Source organism: Microtus ochrogaster, chromosome 1, assembly GCF_000317375.1.
Source record: "Microtus ochrogaster isolate Prairie Vole_2 chromosome 1, MicOch1.0, whole genome shotgun sequence".
Classification (NCBI taxonomy): domain Eukaryota; kingdom Metazoa; phylum Chordata; class Mammalia; order Rodentia; family Cricetidae; genus Microtus; species Microtus ochrogaster.
In genome coordinates this window covers 47616010-47640618 of record NC_022009.1, presented here as the reverse complement: position 1 = coordinate 47640618, position 24609 = coordinate 47616010, and the positions used below count along the sequence as shown (strand labels likewise).

Genomic DNA, 24609 nt, shown 5'->3' with positions numbered 1-24609 from the left:
AGAAAATGGAAAGATCACCCATGCTCTTGGATAGGTAGGATCAACATAGTAAAAATAGCAATCCTACCAAAAAGTAATCTATAGATTTAATACAACCCCCATCAAAAGCCCAATGCAATTCTTCACAGACCTTTAAAGAACATTAATCAACTTCATATAGAAAAACAAAAAACCTGGGATAGCCAAAACAATCCTGTACAATAAAGGAACTTCCAGAGGCATCGCCATCTCTGACATCAAGCTCTATACAGAGCTACAGTAATGAAAACAGCTTGGTTTAGACATAAAAAACAGAGAGGTTGACCAATGGAATCAACCAAAGACCCAGATATTAATTCACACACCTGTGAACATCTGATTTCTGACAAAGAAGCTAAAATTATACAATGGAAGAAAGAAAGCATCTTCAGCAAATGGTGCTGGCATAACTGGATGTCAACCTGTAGAAGAATAAAAATAGATCCATATCTATTGCCATGCACAAAACTCAAGTCCAAATGGATTAAAGACGTCAATATAAATCTGACTACACTGAACCTGATAGAAGAGGAAGTGGGAAGTAGTCTTCAATGCACGAGCACAGGAGACCGCTTCCTACATATAAGCCCAGTAACACAGACACTGAGAGCAACAATAAATAAATGGTACCTCCTGAAACTAAGAAGCTTCTGTGAAGCAAAGGACACAGTTAATAAGACAAAAAGGCAGCCTACTGAATGGGAAAAGATCTTCATCAATCCCACATCAGACAAAGGACTGCTCTCCAAAATATATAAAGAACTCAGGAAATTAGACATTAAAATTCTAAATAATCCAATTAAAAAATAGGGTACTGAACTAAAGAGAGAATTCTCAACAGAATGGCCAAAAGATACTTAAGGAAATGTTCAACATCTTTAGCTATCAGGGAAATGCAAATCAAAACAACTCTGAGATACCAACTTACGCCTGTCAGAATGGCTAAGATCAAAATCACTAATGATTGCTTAATGCTGGAGAGAATGTGGAATGCTGGAGAGGTAAGGGAAACACTCATCCATTGCTGGTGGGAATGCAAACTCGTACAACTACTTTGGAAATCAGTATGGCAGTTTCTCAGAAAATTGGGAATCAACTTACCTCAGGATCCAGTGGTAACTCTTGGGCATGTAAAGATGCTCAATCATACCACAAAAGCATTTGTTCAACTATGTTTATAGCAGCATATTTGTAATAGACAGAACCTAGAAACAACCTAGATGCCCCCAACTGAAGAATGGATAAAGAAAACATGGCACATTTACACATTAGAGTACTAACTACTCAGCGGTAAAAAACCAAAAAACAAAAACAATGACATCTTGAATTTTGCATGAAAATGGATAGAATTAGAAAACACTATCCTGAGTGAGGTAACCCAGACCCAAAAAGATGAATATGGTATGTACTCACTCATAAGTGGATACTAGCTATAAACAAAGGACATTCAGCCTATATATAGTTCATGATCCTAGAGAAGCTAAGTAATAAGGTGAATCCAAAGAAAAATATATATAGACCCACCTGGAAATTAGAAATGGACAGGACTGACTGTCAGGGTTGGGAGCAAGGGGGTGAGGGTAGAGAGAAGGGTAGGAGGAGAAGAGGAGGGGAGAGGTGGAGGGGAGAGTAGAACTTGAGGGAATAAGATGGTCAAGATGGAGGAAGGGCAGAGACGAGAACAAGGAGAGACATCTTTTTTTTTTTTTTTTTTTTTTTTTTTTTTTTTTTTTTTTTTTTTTTTTCCGAGACAGGGTTTCTCTGTGGTTTTGGAGCCTGTCCTGGAACTAGCTCTTGTAGACCAGGCTGGTCTCGAACTCACAGAGATCCACCTGCCTCTGCCTCCCGAGTGCTGGGATTAAAGGCATGCACCACCACCGCCCAGCTCAAGGAGAGATATCTTGATTGAGGGAGCCATTATAGGGTTAGCATAAACCTGGATCTAGAGAAAGTCTCAGGAATCCAAAAGGATGACCCCACATAGGACCCTGGGCAATAGAGGAGAGGGGGCTCGATCTTGACTTGTCCTGAAGTCAGACTGATGACTATCTTAAATATCACCATAGAGCCTTCATCCAGCAACTGATGTAGGCAGAGGCAGAGATCCACATTGGAGCACTGGGCTGAGCTCCCAAAGTCCAGTTGAAGAGTGGAAGGAATGAGAATATGAGCAAGGAGGTCAAGACCATGATGGGTTCACCCACTGAAACAGTTTGCCTGAGCTAATGGGAGCTCACCAACTCCAGCCAAACTGGGAAGGAACAAGCATAGGACCAAACTAGTTCCTTTGATGTAGTTGACAGTTGCATGGCTGGGGCAGGCTGAGAGGCCTCTGGCAGTAGCATCAGAATTTATCCCTACTGCATGTACTGGCTTTTCTGGGATCCTATTCTCTTTGGATGGATGCCTTACGCAGTCTAGATACAGTAGGGAGGGGCTTGGACCTTCCTCAAGGCAATGTGCCCTAGTCTCTGAATATTAGATGGGGGTGGGGTGAGAGGGTGTGTGGAGGGAATGGGAGGAGGGGAGGGAGTGGGAACTTGGATTGGTATTTTTTTTAAAAATCTAATAAATTAAAACAGAGGCAGACGGATCTCTTTGAGTTCAAGGTGTGGTGGCACACACCTTTAATCCCAGCATTTGGGAGGTAAAGGTAGGCAGATCTCTGTGAGTTCAAGGACAACTTGGTCTACAGAGTGAGTTCCAGGGCAGCCATAGATATACAGAGAAATCCTGTCTCAAAAAGTCAAAAATTAAAAATAAAAGAAACAGAGTTTAAAATAAAGCCATGTAAAGATGAAATATATACGGAGTCTGGATATTGTATGCTATTGTGTTGTCTTTAAATTGTTTTATGACTGAGGAAGGAGCAAAAACCACTAAATCGTATTTAATTATAAATGCTGCTGGATTAATCCAACATATATATTTTGAAAATGCCTTGGAGAAGAGGTTTTGGTTTTGTTTCCACAGGAAACGAAAGGCTGTGGATTCATTCTGGGCTGAGAAAAATCAGGTTTGATCGATGAAAACACCCTGAAGAAACTTCAGTAGAAGCAGATGGTCCAGATGAGCCAACATTTCAGAGGACCTCTGTTGGAGTTTCCTCTGAATTCTACATCCAGAACAGTTTCAAGACTGCTGGCTGAGATATCAAGCCTCACAGAATTTTCCAGTCAGGACTTGACCATAATCCTAAATTTTCTTTAGGTCCCCATAAGATTATCGGTGCCCCCAGTCAGCAGGAAGTAGCCTAGAAAAACTATGCCCACATTCCCAAAAAATGGATTATGGATGTTTGCCTTTCTTTATAATGTTGGTTACAAGTTGTTATGGGCAATGGTCAGAAGAAAAGCCAAAGAAGTTCTATTTGGGGAAAAAAAACTGTTATGAAGGCTCTTCCTGGACCTGGGGAAGACGCGCATCCTACGACTGCAGTCTAATTTAGTGCCAAGGTCTGACATGGATGTGTGACAGCTGTTCTTCGTGGTCAACTTGACTACATCTAAAACCCAAATAACTGGGCATGCCTATCAGGGATTGTTTGTTCTTAATTAAATAATTTAAAGTGGGAAGACCCACTTCTAACAAGATCTTTGAGTTAAGAAGATAAACTTTAATCAAACTTATTTTTTGAGGTGGGAAGACCTACCTTTAATCTGGGCCACACTGTCTGCTGGTGGCCCACACAAAGGGCATGGAAGAAAGAAGCTGTTCCCTCTCTGCCTGCTCGCTCTTGCTCTCACTAGCTAGTCTCTTCCTTCACTGGCATTAGAGTAAATACACTTCCTCAGGACTCCAGTGTATACTGAAGACCAGCTGAGACATCCAGCCTTGGGAACTGAATAACTACTGGATTGCTGGACCTTCTGTTTGTAGGTAGCCACTGTTGGATTATCTGGACCACACACTAATAAATCCCATAGATAGGTAGGTAAGTAGATAGATACATAGATAAAGGTAAGTAGGTAGGTAGATAGACAGCTATAGATAGGAATGGAGGTAGATCTGTAGATGTCTGTTAACTCTGAGTTCTGTTCCTCCAGAGAACAGGCTAATCCAAGTGTGTGTGTGGATGTAAGCCCACAAATACCCATAAGCCTCAGGGCAGTCTCACTATAAAGCTACTGCAGCATTTCCAGAGAAAGCACTGGCAATTAGAACACAGCCATGTTAAAATGTCATCAAGGAGGCTTACTGAAAGAATACAAATTGGGATCAACAGCACAAAACCCATAATGTGTTTACTTATGTTAATTAGTTAATAATGAAAAGATCACATGCATATCTTGAGAAATACGAAAAATATGGCTGCCAAGTTTACACGTGTTCATTTACATATGACACTTGGTGAGGATTTCTGGAGCCAAGCAATTATCACTGCAGGTGTCTTTACCCTCAAGGCCTCCTGCTAATGATGGGAACGGGCAGAATTTGCTCCTATACCCTGTGCACTGCTGGTGTGTCAGGACCAAATTTTAAGTTAGTTTATTTGCATTAACCAAGTCAAAGAACTTATAGCTTACCTCTCTGATCCTCTTTATCTGAATGTAATTTAGCCGTCCCCAGTCAAGTTCATCCTTAAACACAGAAGAGCACAGTATCCAGCATGAGGCAGTAAGGCAGAGGTTAACTGCTCCTACAATTCACACATCTCATCCAGATCCTCAACAAGGGCTAAGCTTCAGCCATGGTCGACAATACACTTGAATGACCACATACAGGACATCCTCCAAAACAGCTTCCAACATCAGACCAAAGCCCCAAACCACAAACACGACACAGGGAGGACTCTCCTTATGAGTCTACCTGTCCCCAAAATCAAAGGCACAGTGTGCTTCAACTGGAAAGACTTGTCACACTGTAGCAACAGGGAAGATTAGAGACCCACTGTAGCACAGCAAAACTACACAAGACACGTCTACCAATGGCTCTGGAGCCTAATTGCTTTAGAATAAAAAGCCTCATCTAGAGAAAGATGAAATACAGGCTCCTGTGTAACCAGTGTCATTAGTTCTGAGCCACCTGTTGAGCAGCCTGCAGCAGGACCTGGTCACTAATGTCCTGACCTGCCCCTCCCAGAGGACAGCACATAGTAACTACCTTCAATGACCTCGGGTCTTACTGCCACCACAATGCACAGGCAGTGACCAGACTGAGACAGGCTTGCAGGAAAGCTGATCATTGCCAGCCATCAGAAAGGTGACAAGAAGGAAATGTGACCAACCTTGGGATGCCGCAGCTCTCCTCGCTGTCTGCAAGCCTGCCAGGCCTAAAACGACACAATCACAGCTTCAGAATAACTCACTAGTTAGCTGGATTTAATTCCAATGTCAACACATGGTTGAACACACGTCTACAAATTACTTTTTAATCAACTCTGGGAAATTGTCTGGTCCACTGGTCCTTCCAGCACTTGTTACTTTGTACTGGCCATCAGAAGCCCTTACCAACACCATGTTCAGAAGAGAGCACTCTCCACTCTCATAGGCAGGGTGTGAAAACACACTGGTGGCTTGGGTGACCACCTCTGCCTCCAGAGGATGAGACACTCACCTTGAATGCCTCCACGAGGGCCAGGCAGTCACTCTTACTGCTACCTGAGAAGTGCACTTTGTTCCTGAAAACAGGTTAATGAAGTGTCATCTGGTGCCATTAGTAAGGTGGCCCTACACAGTAAGAATGTTAAATACCTATATCCATCCAGATGCTGCCGGAAAGGCATCGTGAAAAAGTTCTTCAGAGAAAGAGCTGCCGCTAGAGAGAGAAACCAGAGGATGAGGACCAACTGGCCGCACAAGCCAACACACTTTCCCCACACCGGCCCACACTTACCTATGATAAGACACTCATCCAGGCACCCAAATACATGTCCCAGCACAATGAGTTTACCCAGCTGCTGACTGACAGGGAGCTGTGCCAGCACTCTTCCTAAGAAGGTCAATTCGCCATCGTGGGGGTTCTCATCTTCCCTCTGTCCACTAACTGCCAGAGCGCCAACCTTATGAAGGAAGTTAGTGTGTTAACGAGTGCTGACACAGCCCCACTCCCCACATCCTTACTGCAGAACTGCAAGACAGGCAATGCATACCAACTTCTAAGGAGTTAGGTTCTGGAGAGTTCGGCTAACTGTAAAGGGCTACTGGCTCCGATGTGCTCACTGAGCTCACCCCTTCAATGTTTCTAGAAAGCACGCCATGTCACTAGAGACTTCCCCAAGTCTACCTAGTCCCAAGTTTCACAAACGGGGAACACACAGAGAAAAACAGGGTCCAGTGGCACGGTCACTCACCACAGCACTCGGTATTCTAACAAACCATTTCTGAGGGGAGAACACTGGTATCACAGGTTTTGAGGGTCAGAAGCAGAATATCCCTGGCCCCCAGGAAACAGTGTGTGGACTGTTTCAGCTGATTTCGGGGCCAGTGGGGGCAAAGTCACAAGAGCAGAGCTTCAGTCAAGAGTGGTCCAAGGAGAGAAAATGGGAAGAAAGTGCCAAGCAGTGAGTGGGCAGGAGGGCTGGGGTGAAGGCACATAGCAGAGAGATAACACAGACAGACTAGCAGCGGCCAGTGAGTACTGACGCTTCTCAGGGTGGGGCCACAGGATGGAGACGTGCATAGTAGGCTTCAGAAACACCACACATTGAGCACTTTGAACAACTAAGCTACTTTAAAAATTATGAGATTTGGGTTCCCCCACAAAGAAAAGGTCTTAGCTTTCCCACCACTAAGTAATTCCACAAGTCCCACCTCCTTTAACAGAAGAATGGTTCGCTCAATGTCACTCAGACTGGGTGGAGACAGGGCAGTTGCCAGCAGAGCTCTTGGTTCACCCATGTCAAGTAACTTCACTTTCAATATTGTGCTTCCCAATGGACAACGCTGAAAATAACAGAATTTCAGTTCAGAGATGATAAGGTAACTAAACCAATTAACCTGCTTATATGTCTTGTGCTCCAAAGAGAAGATGCAAAGGAGAAGATGGGAATAGAGAAGAACAGCAGAGGAGGGAAGGGAAGAAGAGGCAGAAGGAAGCTGGGCTTGGCTGCACACCTGTAGTCCCAGTCCCTGGGAGACAGAGCCAGGAGGAACAGGGTTTGAGAACAGTGGTACAAGAGTGACTCGAAACAGAGCAGAAAGCGGGGAAGGAGAGAGAAGTCGGGCATGGCACAATGGCACATGCTTGTCATCCCATTACTTAGAAAAACAGGCAAAAGGATGCTGAGTTTGAAACCAATCTGGGCTATACAGCAAAACTCTTTTTCAAAAAAGAGGGAAAGGGGAAAGGTTAAAAGTAGAAGAAAAAGAAGGGAGCAAAAAGTCATAAAAGGAAAAGAGGGATGCTAAGAGAGTAGAAAGAGAAAGGAGAGAGAAAAGCAGAAAAGAGGAGAGGTCAATCCATAATTACTCATTATAAAAGGAACAGACTACACTGACATTCCACAGGGGATGGTATTATAGGGCCAACAGATACTAGGCAACATAAGCCTCACTGTCAATTAAGAACAGGGTGGCTGCAGAGGTAGCTTGGTGGTTAAGAGCACTGGCTGCTCTCCCAGGACTGGGGTTTGGTTTCCAGCACTGATTTGATGGATTAATCCCATCTCCACAAGGCCCAGCACCCTCCTCTGACCTCTACAGGTACTGCATGCCCTAGTGGACAGACATACACTCAGGGAAAGCACCCATACACATAAAAAAAAGAATTTTATTTAAAAATACTCACAAACATTGCTGTCCTGTGAGCTGGTTTAACAGGGGAATGGCCCTGCCATCTAATAACCACACCGCAACCCCAACTTACACAGTGTAAACCCAGTTTCCCAGAGCTGTTCTAATTTTACTTACAAACTGTAGCATGTTCTTGGCATGCATGCAGAGACAAGTAAATCCCTGGGGCTCTCTAGTCAGCCACCCTAGCCTACTAAGAGCATCAGTAGTATAAGGGCCAGAACAGAGTGCAGAATGCTGAGTAAACAATAAAACGACATATACACACAAAGCCGACACTAACAATGAATGAAATTCATTACCAACATCTCAGGAACGACATGATCCGGAATAGAGCTGTCCCAGAAGTCCCTGTGGATCAGCCTGTAACAGTATCCTTTGGACACCCGTCCAGCCCGGCCTGCAAAAAGATGCTCAACCCAATGTGGCATTGATCACGTTAACATCAATGTGGAGAGGACTGGAAAACAGCTACTAAACACTGATCAGGAAAAACCTAATCTTCTACCACACTAGGCCAGTAAAAGCAAATTATCTTTATTCTAATGCTATCGCAAGTAAAATTATCCTAAAAAGTCAGAATAAGTTAAATTAAGATTAAGTGCTCCTTTAATGTTTTAAAATCTAGTACAAGTTTCGAAAGAAAACAAGTTAGCCAAAATGCAACAGAACCCAGAACACTTTGAACGACACATTTCCTAGAAGATTTAGCTCAGGCTAGTAAAACAGAGCTCATCACAGAAAAGCCATGTAGCTGGCGACAGAAGTGTGACTCACCTAGTACAAATATCTGTATCTGTCAGAGGGTTGAGGAGCAGTCCTGCCTGCTCAGGTTGTCCCTGCTTCTGTGTGTCCATCTGTCCTACTATTCCTACAAGCATCCTTCACCTTTGTCATATTAGACAAGCGAGAACTGAGCATGCACAGAGCTCAGAGCCACAGTCACCCCAAGAGGACGACAAACTGCTACGTTTGGTGTGACAATTACTATTTGTGGAGCGAAAGCAAATCTTACAAGCAAGAGAAGGGTGAGGAGGGTCCTTAATAGATACACAACTTAAATAAATAAGCCAAGTGTATTGGTGCAAGCCTTTAATCCCAGCACTCAGAAGCCAGGAAGATCTCTGTGAGTTCAAAGCCAGCCTGTTCTACACCATGAGTTCCATGCCAGCCAGCGCTACATGGTAAGAGACCCTGACTCAAAGATGAATTAAGCAAATAAATAAATAAATGTAAATAAATCCTAAAAAGGTAAGAGGTGGAGACAAGCATTCATTGAGGAGCAGACAATAGCCAGCAAAGAAAAAAGCTACTTAACCTTATGAACGATTATGGAATCACAAGTCAAAAATCAAACAAGGTGGAATAGGCATCCAATGATGGCTGAAATGGAAACCCAGTGACGTCATCTGCTAGCAAGGATGTTGGGGGCAGGGGGCTCAGACATTGTGGAGGTGCAGAAAATGGCCACCAGGGAAGCCTTTCACACTGATGAAACTCTTGGCAGCCAGGCTGCAATGGCGCCTTCAACATCTCCTAGCTCTCTCCGCAAAGGGCACCTCAGGAAAGTGGATAGAGCACAGCAGTCAAGAAAGGGGCCTGAAGCCAGATTTCTGGGTCAATATAGCCCTACCTGAGGAAAACCTTGTGCAGTTGCTATGTCCCCGAGTCTCAGGACACAACATGCTCACCTCACATTTCTTACAAAGACTAAGAAAGAAAGAGAATACCAAAACCAGAATCTACACGAAGGTAAGAATGCATATGTACTTTGTTCATGCCTATAACATGTTAGATTCTGAGGCAGTAATTTCCCGGAAGGAATTCTTTGGCCTTCTGCCTACCTCCCTTGGTGGGGGGGAGTCCCTATAAAACAGACTCATCTCTCAGTACACACCACAGATGCTGTCCCACTAAAGCCAGCTCCTGCTACAGAAGGCAACATCTGGGCTAAGCAGGTTACAGACTCACTTCTGTGGTCAAAGGCCCTGCCCAGCAGCTCTGTCCAGGAAGTGTGTGGGTGGTACACCAAACCTTGATCCCTGTGTGGAACTCTCTAGGAAAAAGACCCTAGAAACAGCAGGATGCAGAGGTGGTCCAAAGGAAGCCAGTCAAAATCACCAGAGTGATCCACTTGGCTTCCATAGCTACTAAATATATTTTTCTTAAAATTTCACACTGAAAATGCAAAGTGTTGAGATAATAAAAGGCCACCTGTTCCTTAGGAGCTGACCCTAAAACACTGAGGAGAAAAACAGAGAGGATCAGTGACTGAGACCAGTCCCAACATAGGAGGTGTCTGATGAGCAAAAACGCTAAAGCAAAGCTCTGGGACGACACGGTGACCACTGAGGCCTCAGTGCGCTCTGCCACAGACGCCTTACCTTTTCTCTGGTCACAGCTGGTCTTCGAGGCCCAGCTCAGCCGCAGACTCTGATAATTTGTATCTTCGTCACAAACCAGAGTTCTGGTCAGACAAAAATCTATAACTGCCATTAGGGAAAAAAACCGTAAGCACCAAAGCTAACATGGGTTATGACAGCCCACAGTGCCTGGGTATAATGGAGTTGGCATGCTTGCAGAAACTTCTGGAAATGTGCTGACTACTCATGCTCCTACCCTTGGAAACCAAGGTCTCTCTAGATCACAACGTAAGTCTTTGGGTCTTTGTAAGGCCCAGATTATCATAAAGGCCTGACTGGGTGCACCCAAAAAATTAGAATTACCCAAAACCTCATTACACCAGAGATAGGGGAGGCAGGCTAATGTTCTGGATCTAGATTCAGATCCTGTGTGCCCGTCTCTGTGCCCGTCTACATTCTCTGTGCTTCAAGATGTTCATCTATCAAAGCCCAGGTAAAGGAACCCTTCAGCAGTCGGTCCCCGCCCCCCGCCCCAAGCACCTCCTGTCCTGTGTATGGACGAGCTGTGCTTTGGAGAAACAGTAGGCAGACTCCTGCCCTGCCTCCCATGCAGAGTGTGCCTCCTCAGACTGTACCAGACAACTCTCACCACACCTGACTCCCCAGCCATCTCATACCACCAGTCCTAACACAACTTTTGGTGACTTCAAGTCCAGCAAAAGCAGTGCTGACCATTCTTGCCTCTCAGGGTCTTGACGCCTCCCTCTCAACCTTACTTTCCACCTTGACATCTTCCTATTACCACACCCCCTATCCTGTCAGGCCACAGCCCTGCCTCCACCCAAATGACACTAAACACCTATCTTCTTTCTTCCCTAAGCACCTTTATCCTCACTGGAACTCTGATCTGCACTCCTACCACCTTCGGTCGTCTTAGCATCTACCCAGCCTGCTCCAGTCAATCTACGCCATCCCTTGCTCTGGCTACCTCTGCTCAGACCACACATCACAATCCCTTGTAAGGCCCCTCAGCAAATATCTCTGTTCTCCAACATGTCTGTCTTCAGGATCAAATCAGAACTGGACGTGTCTACCTCCTCAGGTGCAGTCCATTATGTCCATCAGCGCCCACCCCTTAGCTTATCCCCCTCTCCTCTCATTTGCCTCCTTTGGGTCTACACCCAGAACCCCTCTTCTCCACCTCGCTCAGCAAAGCGGTCCTGTGAGGCCCTGCATCTGTGGCCCAGGATTTCCCTGCTTTCCTCCATTTGATACTGGTCTGGAAGCCCTGAACTCTGTGGTTTCATGACTAGAATTAGACTTGATTTTTATGTCCTTTTCTTACCACTCCTATTAAAACATCATGGCCCCTCCCCAAATTTCTCTCCTGTCTTTTCCTGACCTTTTCTTCTTATGCTCACAAATTTTTGACTCCTGTGTTATCTCTTTAAGAGTCACCTGACTGCATCATGAAAACAGAGACTTGTATCTATCTTTCCACAATTTCTACTGGCACAGAAACAAACACCTATTTGCTTCTCTTCCCTTGACTTATACAATTTTCCTTCTTGGTCTCCTGAACTCTATTCCTTATGTCTGAGTCACATTTTTGCACAGTTCACTTCTCACTCAGTTTAGGCCTTTGTTCAAGCACCACTTCCTCATAGGAGTTCCATGTCATCCAATGGTAGGCCAAACGAGATGCCCCCCATAAGTCTTGCACGCATGAATACTTGACCCCCAGTTGGAGGCTGTTTGGGAAGGATTAGGAGAAGGTGTGGACTTGTTGGAGGAGGCGTGTCATTAGGAATTAGCTTGAGGTTTCAAAAGCTTCCCACTCTCCACAGTGTGCTCTCTCAAACTGTTTCCTACTAGTGGTTCAAGATGTGAGCTCTTAGCTGCTGCTACAGCTGCCTCCTGCCTGCTATCTCAGGTCTACCATGATGGACTATTACCGTCTTTGATCATGGTGTTTTAGCGCAGCAATATAAAAGTAACTGATACCACCCTGTGCTGGACAGCTTTACGTCAACTTGACACAAGCTAAAGTCATATGACAGGAAGGACCCTCAATCAAGAAAATACCTCCATAAATCAGGTTGGTGGATTTCTAAATTAGTGATTAATGGGGGAGGGCCCATCTCATTGTGGGTGGACCCATTCGTGGGTTGATGGTCCTGGGTTCTAATAGACGGCAGGCTGACAAAGCCATGGGGAGCAAGCCAGTAAGCAGCACCGCCTCCATGGCCTCTGTTGTCAGCTCCTGCCTCAAGGTTCCTACCCTGTTCAAGTTCCTATCCTGACTTCCTTCCATGATGAACTACAATGTGTAAGTGTAGAACAAAAAACAAAACAACAACACCACAAAACCTTTCCTCCCTATTGGTGAATATTATTTTCAAGAGTGTTACTTTTGTTTATGCTGCATTTGATTAACTGAAGCTGTGATTCTTTGTCTGTCTAAAACACCTGATGGTACAATAAAGGCCTGGACAGCCAAAAGCGAGGCAGGAGCAAGGATAGGCGGGGCTGGCAGGCAGAGTATAAATAGGAGGAGAACTCTGGGAGGATGGAGAAAAGAGGAACAAGAGAACAAGGAGAGGAGGACACAAGGGGCCACCCAGGCAGGCACGGAGTAAGAGTGAAGGTAAGATATACAAAAGAAAGAAAGATAAAAGCCCAGAGGCAAAAGGTAGTGGGGATAATTTAAGATAAGATAAACTGGCTACCAAAAAGCCATGCTAAGGCCAGGCATTTCATAACTAAAAATAAGCTTCCATGTATGTAGTAAATAGTAAAACCTCACACACCTCCCTAAGTTGATTTTGGACAGTGTGTAATCACAGCCATAGTCGCCTAAGACACACCCTATCTAAAATATCTTTTTCCTCAAAAATGGAGCTCTTTCCCGTGTTTCTTTTCCTACATAGCTGTCTCTACATGAACCTGTAGTTCACCTGTTAACTGTCTGTGATAACACAGTCCTCCTCAGCATGGTACTGTACCCTGACTACATGACTGTTCCCTCAAATATGACTGATGAACACAACAAACTCAGGAGTGAGTAAGCGTACCAGTGTGTGTGTGTGCGTGTGTGTGTGTGTACAATGCAGCTATCCACCATGGCTTCTATCTAAGCTACCTTCAGAAAACAGCTCCCAGCTCCTCCCTAACGCTTGCCTACCTTTATATCACAGGACTACACCAGGGAAGCCCCAAAATTCTGCTTCCTACAGATCCCTTAAAATGGCCTGGCATCCCCAAGAGCAGCCCTACCTGAAGGAAAAGAAAGGGTTTGCTCAGAGTTAACAGTGATGAGCCAAGAATACAAGGGACTGGACCTTTGTAAGCCTCTCTCTGAGTCTCCCAAACTGAGGAACAGCTCCCACGGCACAGGAGAGCCTAAGGATGCCACCTTTCATATAGGACATGCGCAGAAAAACGCCTTACCATATTTGACGTCTGGAACTGTGACAGAACTCTCTGCAATGTTGGTGGACAGAATAATCTGTGGAGCATTAAACACAACAGGTGGACGTTTTCCCTCTGCTCAGGACACTGTCCAACAGTTAGGAAAAGGTCTTCATCGTGAATATTAGTGGAAATACTAAGTTCGAAATTAGAAATTAGCCATCTTCATAGTTTTTCAGGTCATAACTATCAAGAAGCCCCAATATACAAAAAATCAGATACACACAACACAGGGGCTTTACAAAGGCAGGCATGGCATGGCCAAGGATCTGCTCATGGGCCTATCTACTGTAAGAGCTTCAGCAGAGGGCTGTGGGATTGCCAGGAACCAAAAGCACAATCAGGCTAAATCCAGAGCAAACACTGCCACGCAGAGCACTGTGGAGTTACATCCAGGGTCTACTTTGCTTTAAGATCCAAACATCCTCAAGAATATCAAAATTTGGGCCAAAAGCTCAAATCTTAGACCCTGGTCATCCCAGGCAGCTGTAAGGAGTAGTGGCTAAAAACAAACAAAACAGCCAACAACCTCCCGATGACTCAGACCACAGCTCCTGACAACGCCCCCACTCCTAAGACAGCAAATCCCCAGCCCTTGATTCAGAAAAAAAAATGAATAGATATACTGTTTGCCAGTATATATCCTATAACCTCAGAACTTCAAAAGATGGTACAAGGTGATCTCAAATTCAAGGCCAGCCTCGACAACATAGCAATACCCTGTCTCAAGACAAACAAAAGAATCTTAGTTTTTCATAAAACCAATTTACAAAATAACGTACAACAAGAAAGGGTACAAATTCTCATCAATACGATTTGCCTGAGTGACTCAACAGCAGTGTGGGACACACTGGGAAGGAGCCAAGGCACCGCAGTTCTCCACTAAAAACAATTATGTCTCACACTTCATCTTCCCAGCCTCCTACCTTTCTGTACCCAGGGACTGGACTTAAAAATACGTTATTCTGTTCTTCTAAAGTCACACTGGAATGGAGTGGATAGACCTGCAACCTAAGAAACAGAAGTAAAATATCATACGATATGCAGCAGACACAGTAACTACTCGGTGAGGAAATTAAGATTATGTAAGGCATAAGCTACACAACATTCTAAAAGGCAAAAGTCAGCATTTAGACACACCTTTTGTGAATCATGTTTGTGAGAAGTTCATGCATATAATTGATCTCACTCAGACCTAGGGAGAAAGCAGAGAAGGCAAATGTGAATTTATTGCTAAAACATAACCTTCATATTAAAATGACAACTTACTGTGAGACTCTTTACGTCTTTATATTACACGTACTATGCCAGGCCCTGCAGATGTACAGTCAACAGAACAAAGTTCCCTGCTCCCCAAGAGCTATGTTCTAGAGCAAATGTACAGATAACAAGAGATTTACCAATGCTACAGAGGCTACTAGCTGTGTGCAGCATGAAGAACAGCCAAGCAGAGCAGTGGACAGAGCCAGAGGCAGTCTGTGATTTTCAGTGCTCTGGGCAATACAGTCCTCAGTGACAAGATTTGTTTTTATTGTTTGGGAATTTCATGAATTCATGGTTTGATAGAAACTACCCCACATTCCTGCTATTCCAATTTCTCCCTCCATTGCCACTTTTCTCCCCTGCCTTCATGTGCACCCTTTCAAAACAAAACAAAACAGAGATCCCTTAGTGCTGCCTATTCGAGCATGGTGGAAGACTGTCTACTGGAGTGGTAGCCACATCCCCGGAGAAAACTGATTTTCCCTCTTCCCAGTAGCAACCAATTGCCAATAACTTCTTAGGCAAGGGCAGGGGGACTTCATGAGTCTCCCCTGTCCATGCTGGGATTTTGTCTGGCTCTTTCTTGTAAGGGTCATAGTACATGCAGTCATAGCCACCGTGAGTTCAAGTCTGAAACAGTACTGTCATGTTCCAGCAAATACTGTTTCTCTGCACACATCTAATCCCTCCAGCTCTTACAATCATTTTGTCCCCTCTTCCATAATGATCACTGCGCCCTAGGGGTAGGGGTGGGATACAGGTGCCCCATTTAGAGCTGAGCCCTCTTTACTTTTATTCTCTGCCCAATGATCTGTATAAAGTCTCCACCTACTGCAGAGGCCCCTCTCGTGAGTGGTGAGAGATGCACTAATCCATATAAAGATAAAGATAAGACCTTGAGGAACAGCTTCTTATGTCCATTTGGCAGAATACTATTATTAGGTTCTCTCCAAGGGCCCACAATCTCACCAGTCTCCAGTTCTGGTCAGGTAAATACTGCCAGGCATGAGTTCCATCTTATGGAGTGAGCTTTTAATCCCACTGGAAAACAGTTGGTTGCTCTCATAACATTTGTTCCATTACTGCACCAGTAGGCTTATTCTGCCAGCTAGATCATTACTACAGCTCACAGAATTCACAGCTGGGTAAACTGTTTATATATTTTTTTCTCCCCAAGCAGCATGTGTACAACATTCCAGCACTATTAAAACTGACCAGTAAGAGACAAACCTTCTAGGTTTGTATCAGTTGGATTTCTCCAGGTCCTATGAGTCAAGTATGTGATATATTCAGCAACAGGACCTCACCACCAAGTTCTGAAGGGTAACCCAGAGCATTGGCAATAGCCTGCAATGTTTGAGAGTCTATAGGACTTCTGCTGACCAACAACTTAAAAACAAGTAACCTATGCCTGGCACTGAGCTTTTAATTTGGTAGCTTATGGTAGAAGGAAGAGGCATTGACTTCCTGCTATAGGGTAACTCCATTTAAACCCTTTTAATAGATATATAAAAATCTTCTATGGTAGTAGGTTTCTATATGGCATTTCCAAAGGTCTTTAGTGTTAGCTAGGCCACACCCACTTCTTTACCCTGCCCCCTACAGTATTTAGCCTTTCCTGGTCCATTATTCCTCTTTGCCCCCTACAAGCTTCGTCTATACTCATCTACTCTTGAAATCTGACTGCCACCATGGTTCCTTACAAGGTTCTTGACTTCTGTGAGTACTCCAATTTAAACATATTTATCTAGACAGATGTGGTGACACACGCCTTTAATCCCAGCACTCTGAAGGCAGAGGCAGGAGAAGCTGTGTGAGTTCAAGGTCAGCCTGGTCTATATAGTGAGACCCTCTCTCAAAAACAAACACACATATGTAAAGAGTCAAGGATCACATCCACATGAAAGAACACGAAGGGTGTGTCTTTCTACATACATGTAAAGAGTCAAGTTTGTACTCCCACTAACAGGAAATAAGTGTTTTCCCTGGCCCAAGTCCATCCAGCACTTGCCACTGTTGGTTCATTGTAGCCACTCTGGCTGTGTGATAGGAAATCTCAAGTAGTTTTAATGTGAGTTTCCCTGAGAAGTAAAAATGTTTAATATTTTAAGAATATTTATCAGTTGGGGCTGGAGAGATGGCTCAGCAGTTAAAGACACTTGCTGTTCTTCCAAATGACAGAAGTTCAGTACCCAGTACCAATATAGTGACTTAGAACCATGTGTGACTCCAATTCCAGGGCATTTAGCACCCTCTCTAGTCTCCTGGCACCAGGAAATGCACATAGTGTACAGACATTCATGCAGGCAAACACTTACATACATAAAAATAAGTAACTCTGAAAATGTTTCTCAGCCATTGTCTTACTTTGAGAATGCAGTTTAATTCCTTGCTGCAGTTTTTAATTGGGCTGTTTTCTTATTTTTGTGTGTGCGTGTCCTTTATATATTGTAGGTACCAACCCTTGGTCGGATGCATTTTTTTCTCATTTTGTAATTCATTTGAACAATGGCATCCCATTTGTCATTGTTAGCCTTAATGCCTGCGCTACTGGGGTCCTGTTCAGAAAATTCTTCCTGTGCCTGGAAGCTGACTGTATTCCTTGCCTTCTCTATCAAATATGCTGCGGTCCTTGATCCACTGGAATTGTGTACAGGACGGGAGGTAAGATCTAGCTTCATTCTTTACCTGAGCATCTAATTTGACCAGCACCACTCACTGAAGATGCTGTCTTCCCTCCTTTCCATGAGGATCTAATTTGACCAGCACCACTCACTGAAGATGCTGTCTTCCCTCCTTTCCATGAGGATCTAATTTGACCAGCACCACTCACTGAAGATGCTGTCTTCCCTCCTTTCCATGAGGATCTAATTTGACCAGCACCACTCACTGAAGATGCTGTCTTCCCTCCAATGTGCATTTCCTGCTTCTTGTCAAAATCCAGGTGGCAGTAGGAGTGTGGGTTCATAAGTGGGTCCTCTGTGTATCATTTTATATGCTGTTTTTATTAGTATGATTCTATAACATAAGTGAACATCAGGAATAGTGCTTCCTAAAGTAACATGGTTTTTATGGATTTTTGAGACACAGTTTCTCTGTGTAGCCCTGGCTGTCCTGGAACTCATTCTGTAGACCAGGCTGGCCTTGAACTCAGAGAGATCCATTTGCCTCTGGCTTCTGAGTGCTGGGATTAGTGGCATGTGCCACCACACCTGGCTCTACAGCAATGTATTTATTTATTTTATTATTGTTTTTGCTATCCTGGGTCTTTGTGCTTCCATATGAACTTTGAAACTATTTAATTTCTGTGAAGAACAACATTGCAGTTTTGATGAGGATTGCACTAAATTGCTTTGGGTTGGATGGCCATTCTCACAATATTAATCCTACCAATCCTTGAGCAGGAGAGGCCTTTGCATCTTCTATTACCTTCTTGCTTCAGAGTTGTAAAGTTTTCAATGAGCAAGTCTGTTTATTAGATTTATCTCAAGATAAAATGATAACTTTTTCAAAGACACTGCCAGTTCAATTTGACTCCTTAGCCTTTTGTACCAGAACTACAAACAAATGTATCATGACACTAACTAGTAACAACTTATTTTAAAATATATACATTCTATCAGTCTCTTCCTTGCCAGAGCAGTGACTACTGATGAGTGCTGGCTATATAAGCAATTTCTTTTCTTCTCTCATGTTTTCCGAATTTCCTCTGATGAGCACACAAAATATTTCCTATCAAAAGCAATTTGTAAAGCCAGATATGGAAACTCCTGTCTGGAATCCCAGCAATTGAGAAGTAAAAGGTAATCTCCAGTTCAAAGGTAGACTGGGTTACACAGCAAGCTCCACTTCAGCCAGGGCTACACTAAAATCCTTTCTCAAAAGAAAAAATGGACTGGAGTGTAACTCAGCTTTTCTGTATAACATGAGAGGCAGTGGGTTTGATCCCAAATAACAACACTTCAGAAGATTTGGTCCTTTGGAGTAGTTCCCAAGTGTCTGCTGACTTATAGCACCTGAATATGCATTCTGCCTCATCTGAATTATCAGTAATCGGGCCTTTTACAGGTTCAACAGTGTCTCTCAAAAAATATTGTGCATATAATTAGCTATGACGAGGTCTGGGCGATATTCTGAGACCTTCATCTACCAGCACTGTGAGCCTCATGAGGAGGAGAGAGCCAGACGCACAGAGAAGGCCACATGGCAGCAGCAGAGACGAGAGTGGAACTGTTTCAAGACAAAAACACCAAGTAGGCCTGATACCCACGTGGAGCTAGAAGAGCCTGGAGCCTGCCAAGGAGTGTGCCTACTGACAACCTGTTTAGAATGCCTAGCTCCCATAACAGAGGGGAAATAGACCACCTTTTGGTTTAAAATATCCAATTTACAGTACCTTATTAGCACAGCCCTGAAAAGCTAGTGCAGAGCTGCTAGAAAATAAGTCAATTAATGAAACACGGAAACATATACTATGCCAGACTTGGATTTACATTAGCATATAACAGAAAGTCACACACCTGAAGGTAAAATATCACCTGTGAACATCTTTCTGGGGTAGTGTTTTGTAGCAATATTTCATTTGTATTTGAGTAAATAAAGCTTGCCTGATGGTCATAGAGTAAAACACCCATCCTGGTCAGCCTTACAGACCAGACAGTGGTAACACACACCTTTAATCCCAGCATTAGAGAGGAATATAACATGGGAGGAGACAGCTCTCAGACAATCTTATTCTGAGATTCCTGGAGGCAGGATCGCCATTTCTGTGAGGTCGAGGTAAGAGCCAGTGGTTGACTACTTTGCTTTTCTGGTCTTCAGGTTGAACCCCAGTATCAGTCTCTGTGTTTTTATTAATTTTGCTACAGTGTTTACCACATGCTAGGTACTGAGTGGTGACATAGCTCTGCTGTTGCTTTTCCCTTACATAGTATGCACACACACGAGTCACTTGATAAATACGCACAGATACGAACTATATAGACCTATGGTTCTTTCTGTACATAAAATGAGTCCATTTAGTAAACAAAATGTGACAGATTTGGAATTCACATGTTACATTCCAAAATTAAGTTTCTCTTGTTGTGTGCTTTTGTTCCCATCACTACATGCACAAATACTCATATGATCTGCATATTACCTTTCAACAACAAATATGTGAATTATTATAATTTGATCAAACTAAACTCCTTGAGAAGTCATCTTGATGAAGTACTGTTAGACACGACGCATCTTTTCAGAAAGGTGCAGTGGGAGCCTGTTTTCGTAAGCGCTGAGCAGGACTCCATGGTGTTTCGTGCTTTGCTCTCATTAAGCATGCTGCACTGTGAACTGACGACAATCACCTCAGTCATGACCACACAGGGATGCTCTTAACAAAGCAAACATCCTACCAGAAACTGTGACGCTGGCAAGATAGCCTTGAAAAAGTTAGTCTTCATTATCAATATGAACTCTGCGATAATGCAAAGGCTATGGGAACAGGCCAAGCTGAGTCACAGTCGTCCGCGTGAACCCCATTTTCACCACCTGTGCTGTCTGGAACATTAAAACCCCAGTCACAAAATGATGACATTCACACCTGGCAGAAACACCAGCACGCTGCTCCGCTCCGACACAAACTGGGCCCCCGACCAGGTCTTGTTCCTGTCAAAATGTGAAGTGAACAAGTTTGAATCAAGTCCCTGCTGCATGAGACCCTGACGCTACTGGCTTTGTCCGTGAAAGCTCTTGCAGATTGTGTCAGGTAATGTTCTTCCATTCTGACAGACAAGACAGAAACATACAGAGAGGCCAGCCAGGCAATAAGCTAGGGCTCTTGCCTTCCATTGCATCTGCCTGTAAGACACACTATCTGCAAAAGTTCTCCTGGAAATTTAAACACTATAATCTAGAACCCCAAGATATAAACCTTAGAATAACTACAAGTAAGCTTCACTAAAGCCCAGATTATTACAAAGTGTGTACATAGATGCGGATCCCAGATAACCACCCCCTCACTACCACAGTTTTTTCTCTATGAAATACAATTTCCAGTTTTCCACAGACCTGTGGGCCCTTCACTGTATTTCACGCCTTCCTCTATGTAGTTTAGGGGCAGCAGTAACAGACAGAAAGGCCCTACATTGCTCTAGAGCTTACTCCCAGTATAGAAACAGAGGAGAAATAATAACTTAGCAATAAGACTGAAAGAAACAAATGAACACAGGATAAGGGTTATAAGCTGGGGCTGGAGCGATGGCTCAACTATTAAAAGTACCAGTTGCTCTTCTAGAGGATCCAAGTTCAATTTCCAGCACCAACATGGTAACTTGTAACAATCTGTAACTCCAGTTCTGGGGGATCTGATGTCCCAATTTGACCTCCAAAGATACCAAGGCACACACATGGTATACAGACAGATGTGCAGGCAAAACACACATACACACAAAGAGTTGCAAACCTGCATATGAAATGACTGCTCAGAGAGACAATAAGGGGCAAGAAGGAGGCAACCATATAAAAGCCCAAGAAGGACACACTGTCACCTAGAATAGCAACCACAATGGAGAATAAGGGAACATGTAACCCACATGGAAAGGCTGGGCACAGTGCCACATCCTTATCATCCCAGTATTGGAAGAGACACACCGATCTCTGGGACTTGCTGGCCACCCAGCCTAGCCTAATTAGTGAGTTTTCTAGCCCAGCAAAAGACCTTGCTCCAAATAGTGAACAGTGTCCAAGAAACAACACCCAAGGCGTGCAATTAGCCCAGGCATGAACATACACGCAAGTATATGTACATGCATGCACACACTCACACCCCCAAGATAAGTAGGATTCTAGGTTCATCGAGCTGCAGGATACAAGATCAATACCAATGTGTAAAATGGGCTGGAGGCCCAGCACAGTGGGGTAAGGCTTATGCTTAGCGTATGCGAAAACCTGGGTTCACTAACAGATCAAAGAGAAAATGCTAAATAAAAATTGAGTTATCAAAAATACTAATAAAAACACTGCATATATAGTTTATGAAGATTCAATCACAAAGTGACCAAGTGAAAATTTGTGGAGTTCAAGACTAGACTGTGCTAAATAGGGAGACTAGCTCTAAAATTACATTCCCAAGGAGCGAGGGAGATGGTTCAGCCAATAAAGCACCTGCCTTGCAATCTTGAAGACCCAAGTTCAATCCCCAGCACTTGCACAAACACAAGTGTGGTGTCATCTGTGTACAATCCCAGCACTGGGGAGGCAGAGACAGAAGGGTCCCCAGGACTCCTGACCTTGCATAACTGACAAGCTATAGGTCAGGGTGGACCCCTTCTTCAAAGGAGGTGATGTTCCCAATGACATACAAAGTTGTCCTCTGGCCTCCAAATACATATATACATGCACACAACACACACACAAAGAGAAAAATAATTAAAAATAAATAAGTAAATAAAATAAAAAAATCTCCAAGCCTCATATGGTGGTATATACCTGTAGTGTCAAATACCTGGGAAGCTGAGGCAGAAAATTAATTGAGCCCAGAAGTTCAAAATCAGTCTAATCCCATTTCAAAAATTAAGGGCTTGTGCTTTGGGGACCCTTTCTCCCTACTTGGCTACCTCATTCAGCCTTACTAGAAGAGGGGGTACTAGTGTCATGGCAAACTGATTCACAGCAGGCTGGCCCTTTTCTAGGGAGAAATGGAGGGGGAAGAGTGGGAGGTGGGAAGGAGCAGTGAGGGACTGGAAGGTGAGGAGGGAAGGGAAAGTTTGTCCAGATGTAAAAACAAGGAAACAAAAAGAAAAGAAAAGAAAAGAAAATTAAGGGCTTAGGCCAGCAAGATAGCTCAGTAGGTAAAGGTGCTGGACATGCAAGCCTGGCAGCAGCCCTGGAACACATAAATGTAGGACAACTCTTCAAAGACTGTGACACATACACTGTGACACATGAACACACATAACCAAAGAACACACACAAACATGATAATAATAACTTTTTATTAATTAAAAAGTAAAGACCAAGGAGGTAGTTAGTTCAGTTGATAAAGTGCTCACGTGCCTCACAAGCACGAAGAACTGAGTCCAGCCATCAGAAGCTAGGTAAAAAATGCTGGACGCACATGGTCATAATTCATCTCTGTGGAGGCAGAGACAGGAACACAGCTCAGGCTCCATCGCCAAGTAATCTAGTCCACTGTGTGAGTTCCAGGCCAATGAGAACCTGCCCCAGCGGAGCTGGATGGCAACCCTGAGGCTGTCGCCCATCACATGCACATACACACATGTCCCCCCAGCCACAGAGGTGCACGAGACTCATTCATTCATTCATTTCCAGCTTTGACCACTGAAAACACCTAAAGATAGTAACAAACCAGTAGTGAAGAGCAGAGCTGGATCTGGGTGTCCTGCAAGCCAAACTCGTATCACTCACTGCGAGAGCTTAACTCCCCGAAGAACGGGGTCGCTGGTATGGAGAGGGTCAGAACTGGTGAATGGCCAAAAACATCTCAAGCCAGAAATCAAACAAGTGCCCAAGGAAGGGGCGAGTCAAGCCCAAGGATGTGGCAGTCACCCCAAAGCGGCTCCAACTCTATGTTTAGGACAACTGGGGTACAAAAAATTTTTTGATTAAAACTGTATACTTCAACAAAAATCCATCAATTTTTTAAAAATAAGACCAGCCTCAAAAATGAGAAAATATTTGCATTTTTCTGATATAAAGAACTATTATCCAAAATACATAAAGAACACTTAAATTCAGCATATATATAGATATGCATACATACATACACATATACATACATGCAAAAGCCAGTTATGGTGGCATACACCTTTAATCTCAGCATCAAGGAGACAAAGGCAGGCAGATCTATGAGTTCTAGGCCACCCTAGTCTACATATCAAATTCCAGGCCAACCAGAGTTGTATAGTGACAGCTTGTCTCAAACAAAATAAAACAGAAAATATTAAGACTGAAAAATGGACAAAAGAAAAACATTAGGCAGAGCCCAGGGAATCCTCCAGAAAAAAAGAATGAAGAATTATAGGAGCCAGAGGGACCAAGGACACCAGAAGGAATAGCACAAAATCAACTAACCTGGGGTCATAGGGCTCACAGCCTACATAAGACTGACCTAGGCCCTCTGCATACATGTTATGGTTGTGTAGCTTGGTCTTCATGTAGGACTCCTTAACAGTGGAAGCAGGGGCTGTCTCTGACTCTGCTGCCTGCTTTGGGGACCCTCTCCTCCTACTGGGGTTGCCTCAGCCAGCCTTAATAGGAAAGAAAGTGCCTAGTCTCACTGCAACTTGACATGTCATTACTGGTTGAAATCCATGAAGGCCTGCCCCTTTCTGAAGATAAATGGTGGAGGAGTGGATGGGGGGGGGAGTGGAGGAGGGACTAGGAGGAGAGGATAGATAGGAAACTGCAGTTGGAATAAAAATGAACAAATAAATGCAAAAAAGAAAGAAAAAATTGGCAAAAGACATGAACAAGCACTTCATGAAAGAAGAAACAGTGAGACAACATTCATACCCATTTTGACAACCAACACCCACACCACAGACACACAGAGAGCTAGCAAAGCACATCAAGCTACAGAACTCTGCCACTTGTGGGTGGTTGTGCAACACAACGCAGCTACACTGGAAATGAGTGAATGGGACCTTACAAAACATGGTTATGTTCTTGCCATAAGAGACAGCAATGGTGCTCCTTGTAAGTATCCAAATGAACTGGAGTCTGTCTGCATACACCTGCATGCAGGTGAACTGGATGTCTGT

At 43.9% G+C, this 24609-nt stretch overlaps 1 protein-coding gene across 2 annotated transcripts in view; it reads right to left on the bottom strand.

The window, feature by feature from the left end:
- Tdrd9 (tudor domain containing 9) overlaps nucleotides 1–24609 on the bottom strand; it is a 118164-nt gene that overhangs the window by 49115 nt on the left and 44440 nt on the right. For both annotated transcript variants that reach the window (XM_026779071.1, XM_005343602.2), the window contains exons 9-20: nucleotides 20430–20494; nucleotides 14726–14780; nucleotides 14512–14596; nucleotides 13565–13622; nucleotides 10136–10240; nucleotides 8054–8151; nucleotides 6771–6902; nucleotides 5854–6019; nucleotides 5712–5775; nucleotides 5575–5638; nucleotides 5246–5290; nucleotides 4545–4598 (exon numbers count right to left, since the gene is read on the bottom strand). In XM_026779071.1, the coding sequence (XP_026634872.1) occupies nucleotides 4545–4598; nucleotides 5246–5290; nucleotides 5575–5638; nucleotides 5712–5775; nucleotides 5854–6019; nucleotides 6771–6902; nucleotides 8054–8151; nucleotides 10136–10240; nucleotides 13565–13622; nucleotides 14512–14596; nucleotides 14726–14780; nucleotides 20430–20494 (991 nt within the window). The remainder of the gene's footprint in view (nucleotides 1–4544; nucleotides 4599–5245; nucleotides 5291–5574; nucleotides 5639–5711; nucleotides 5776–5853; nucleotides 6020–6770; nucleotides 6903–8053; nucleotides 8152–10135; nucleotides 10241–13564; nucleotides 13623–14511; nucleotides 14597–14725; nucleotides 14781–20429; nucleotides 20495–24609) is intronic.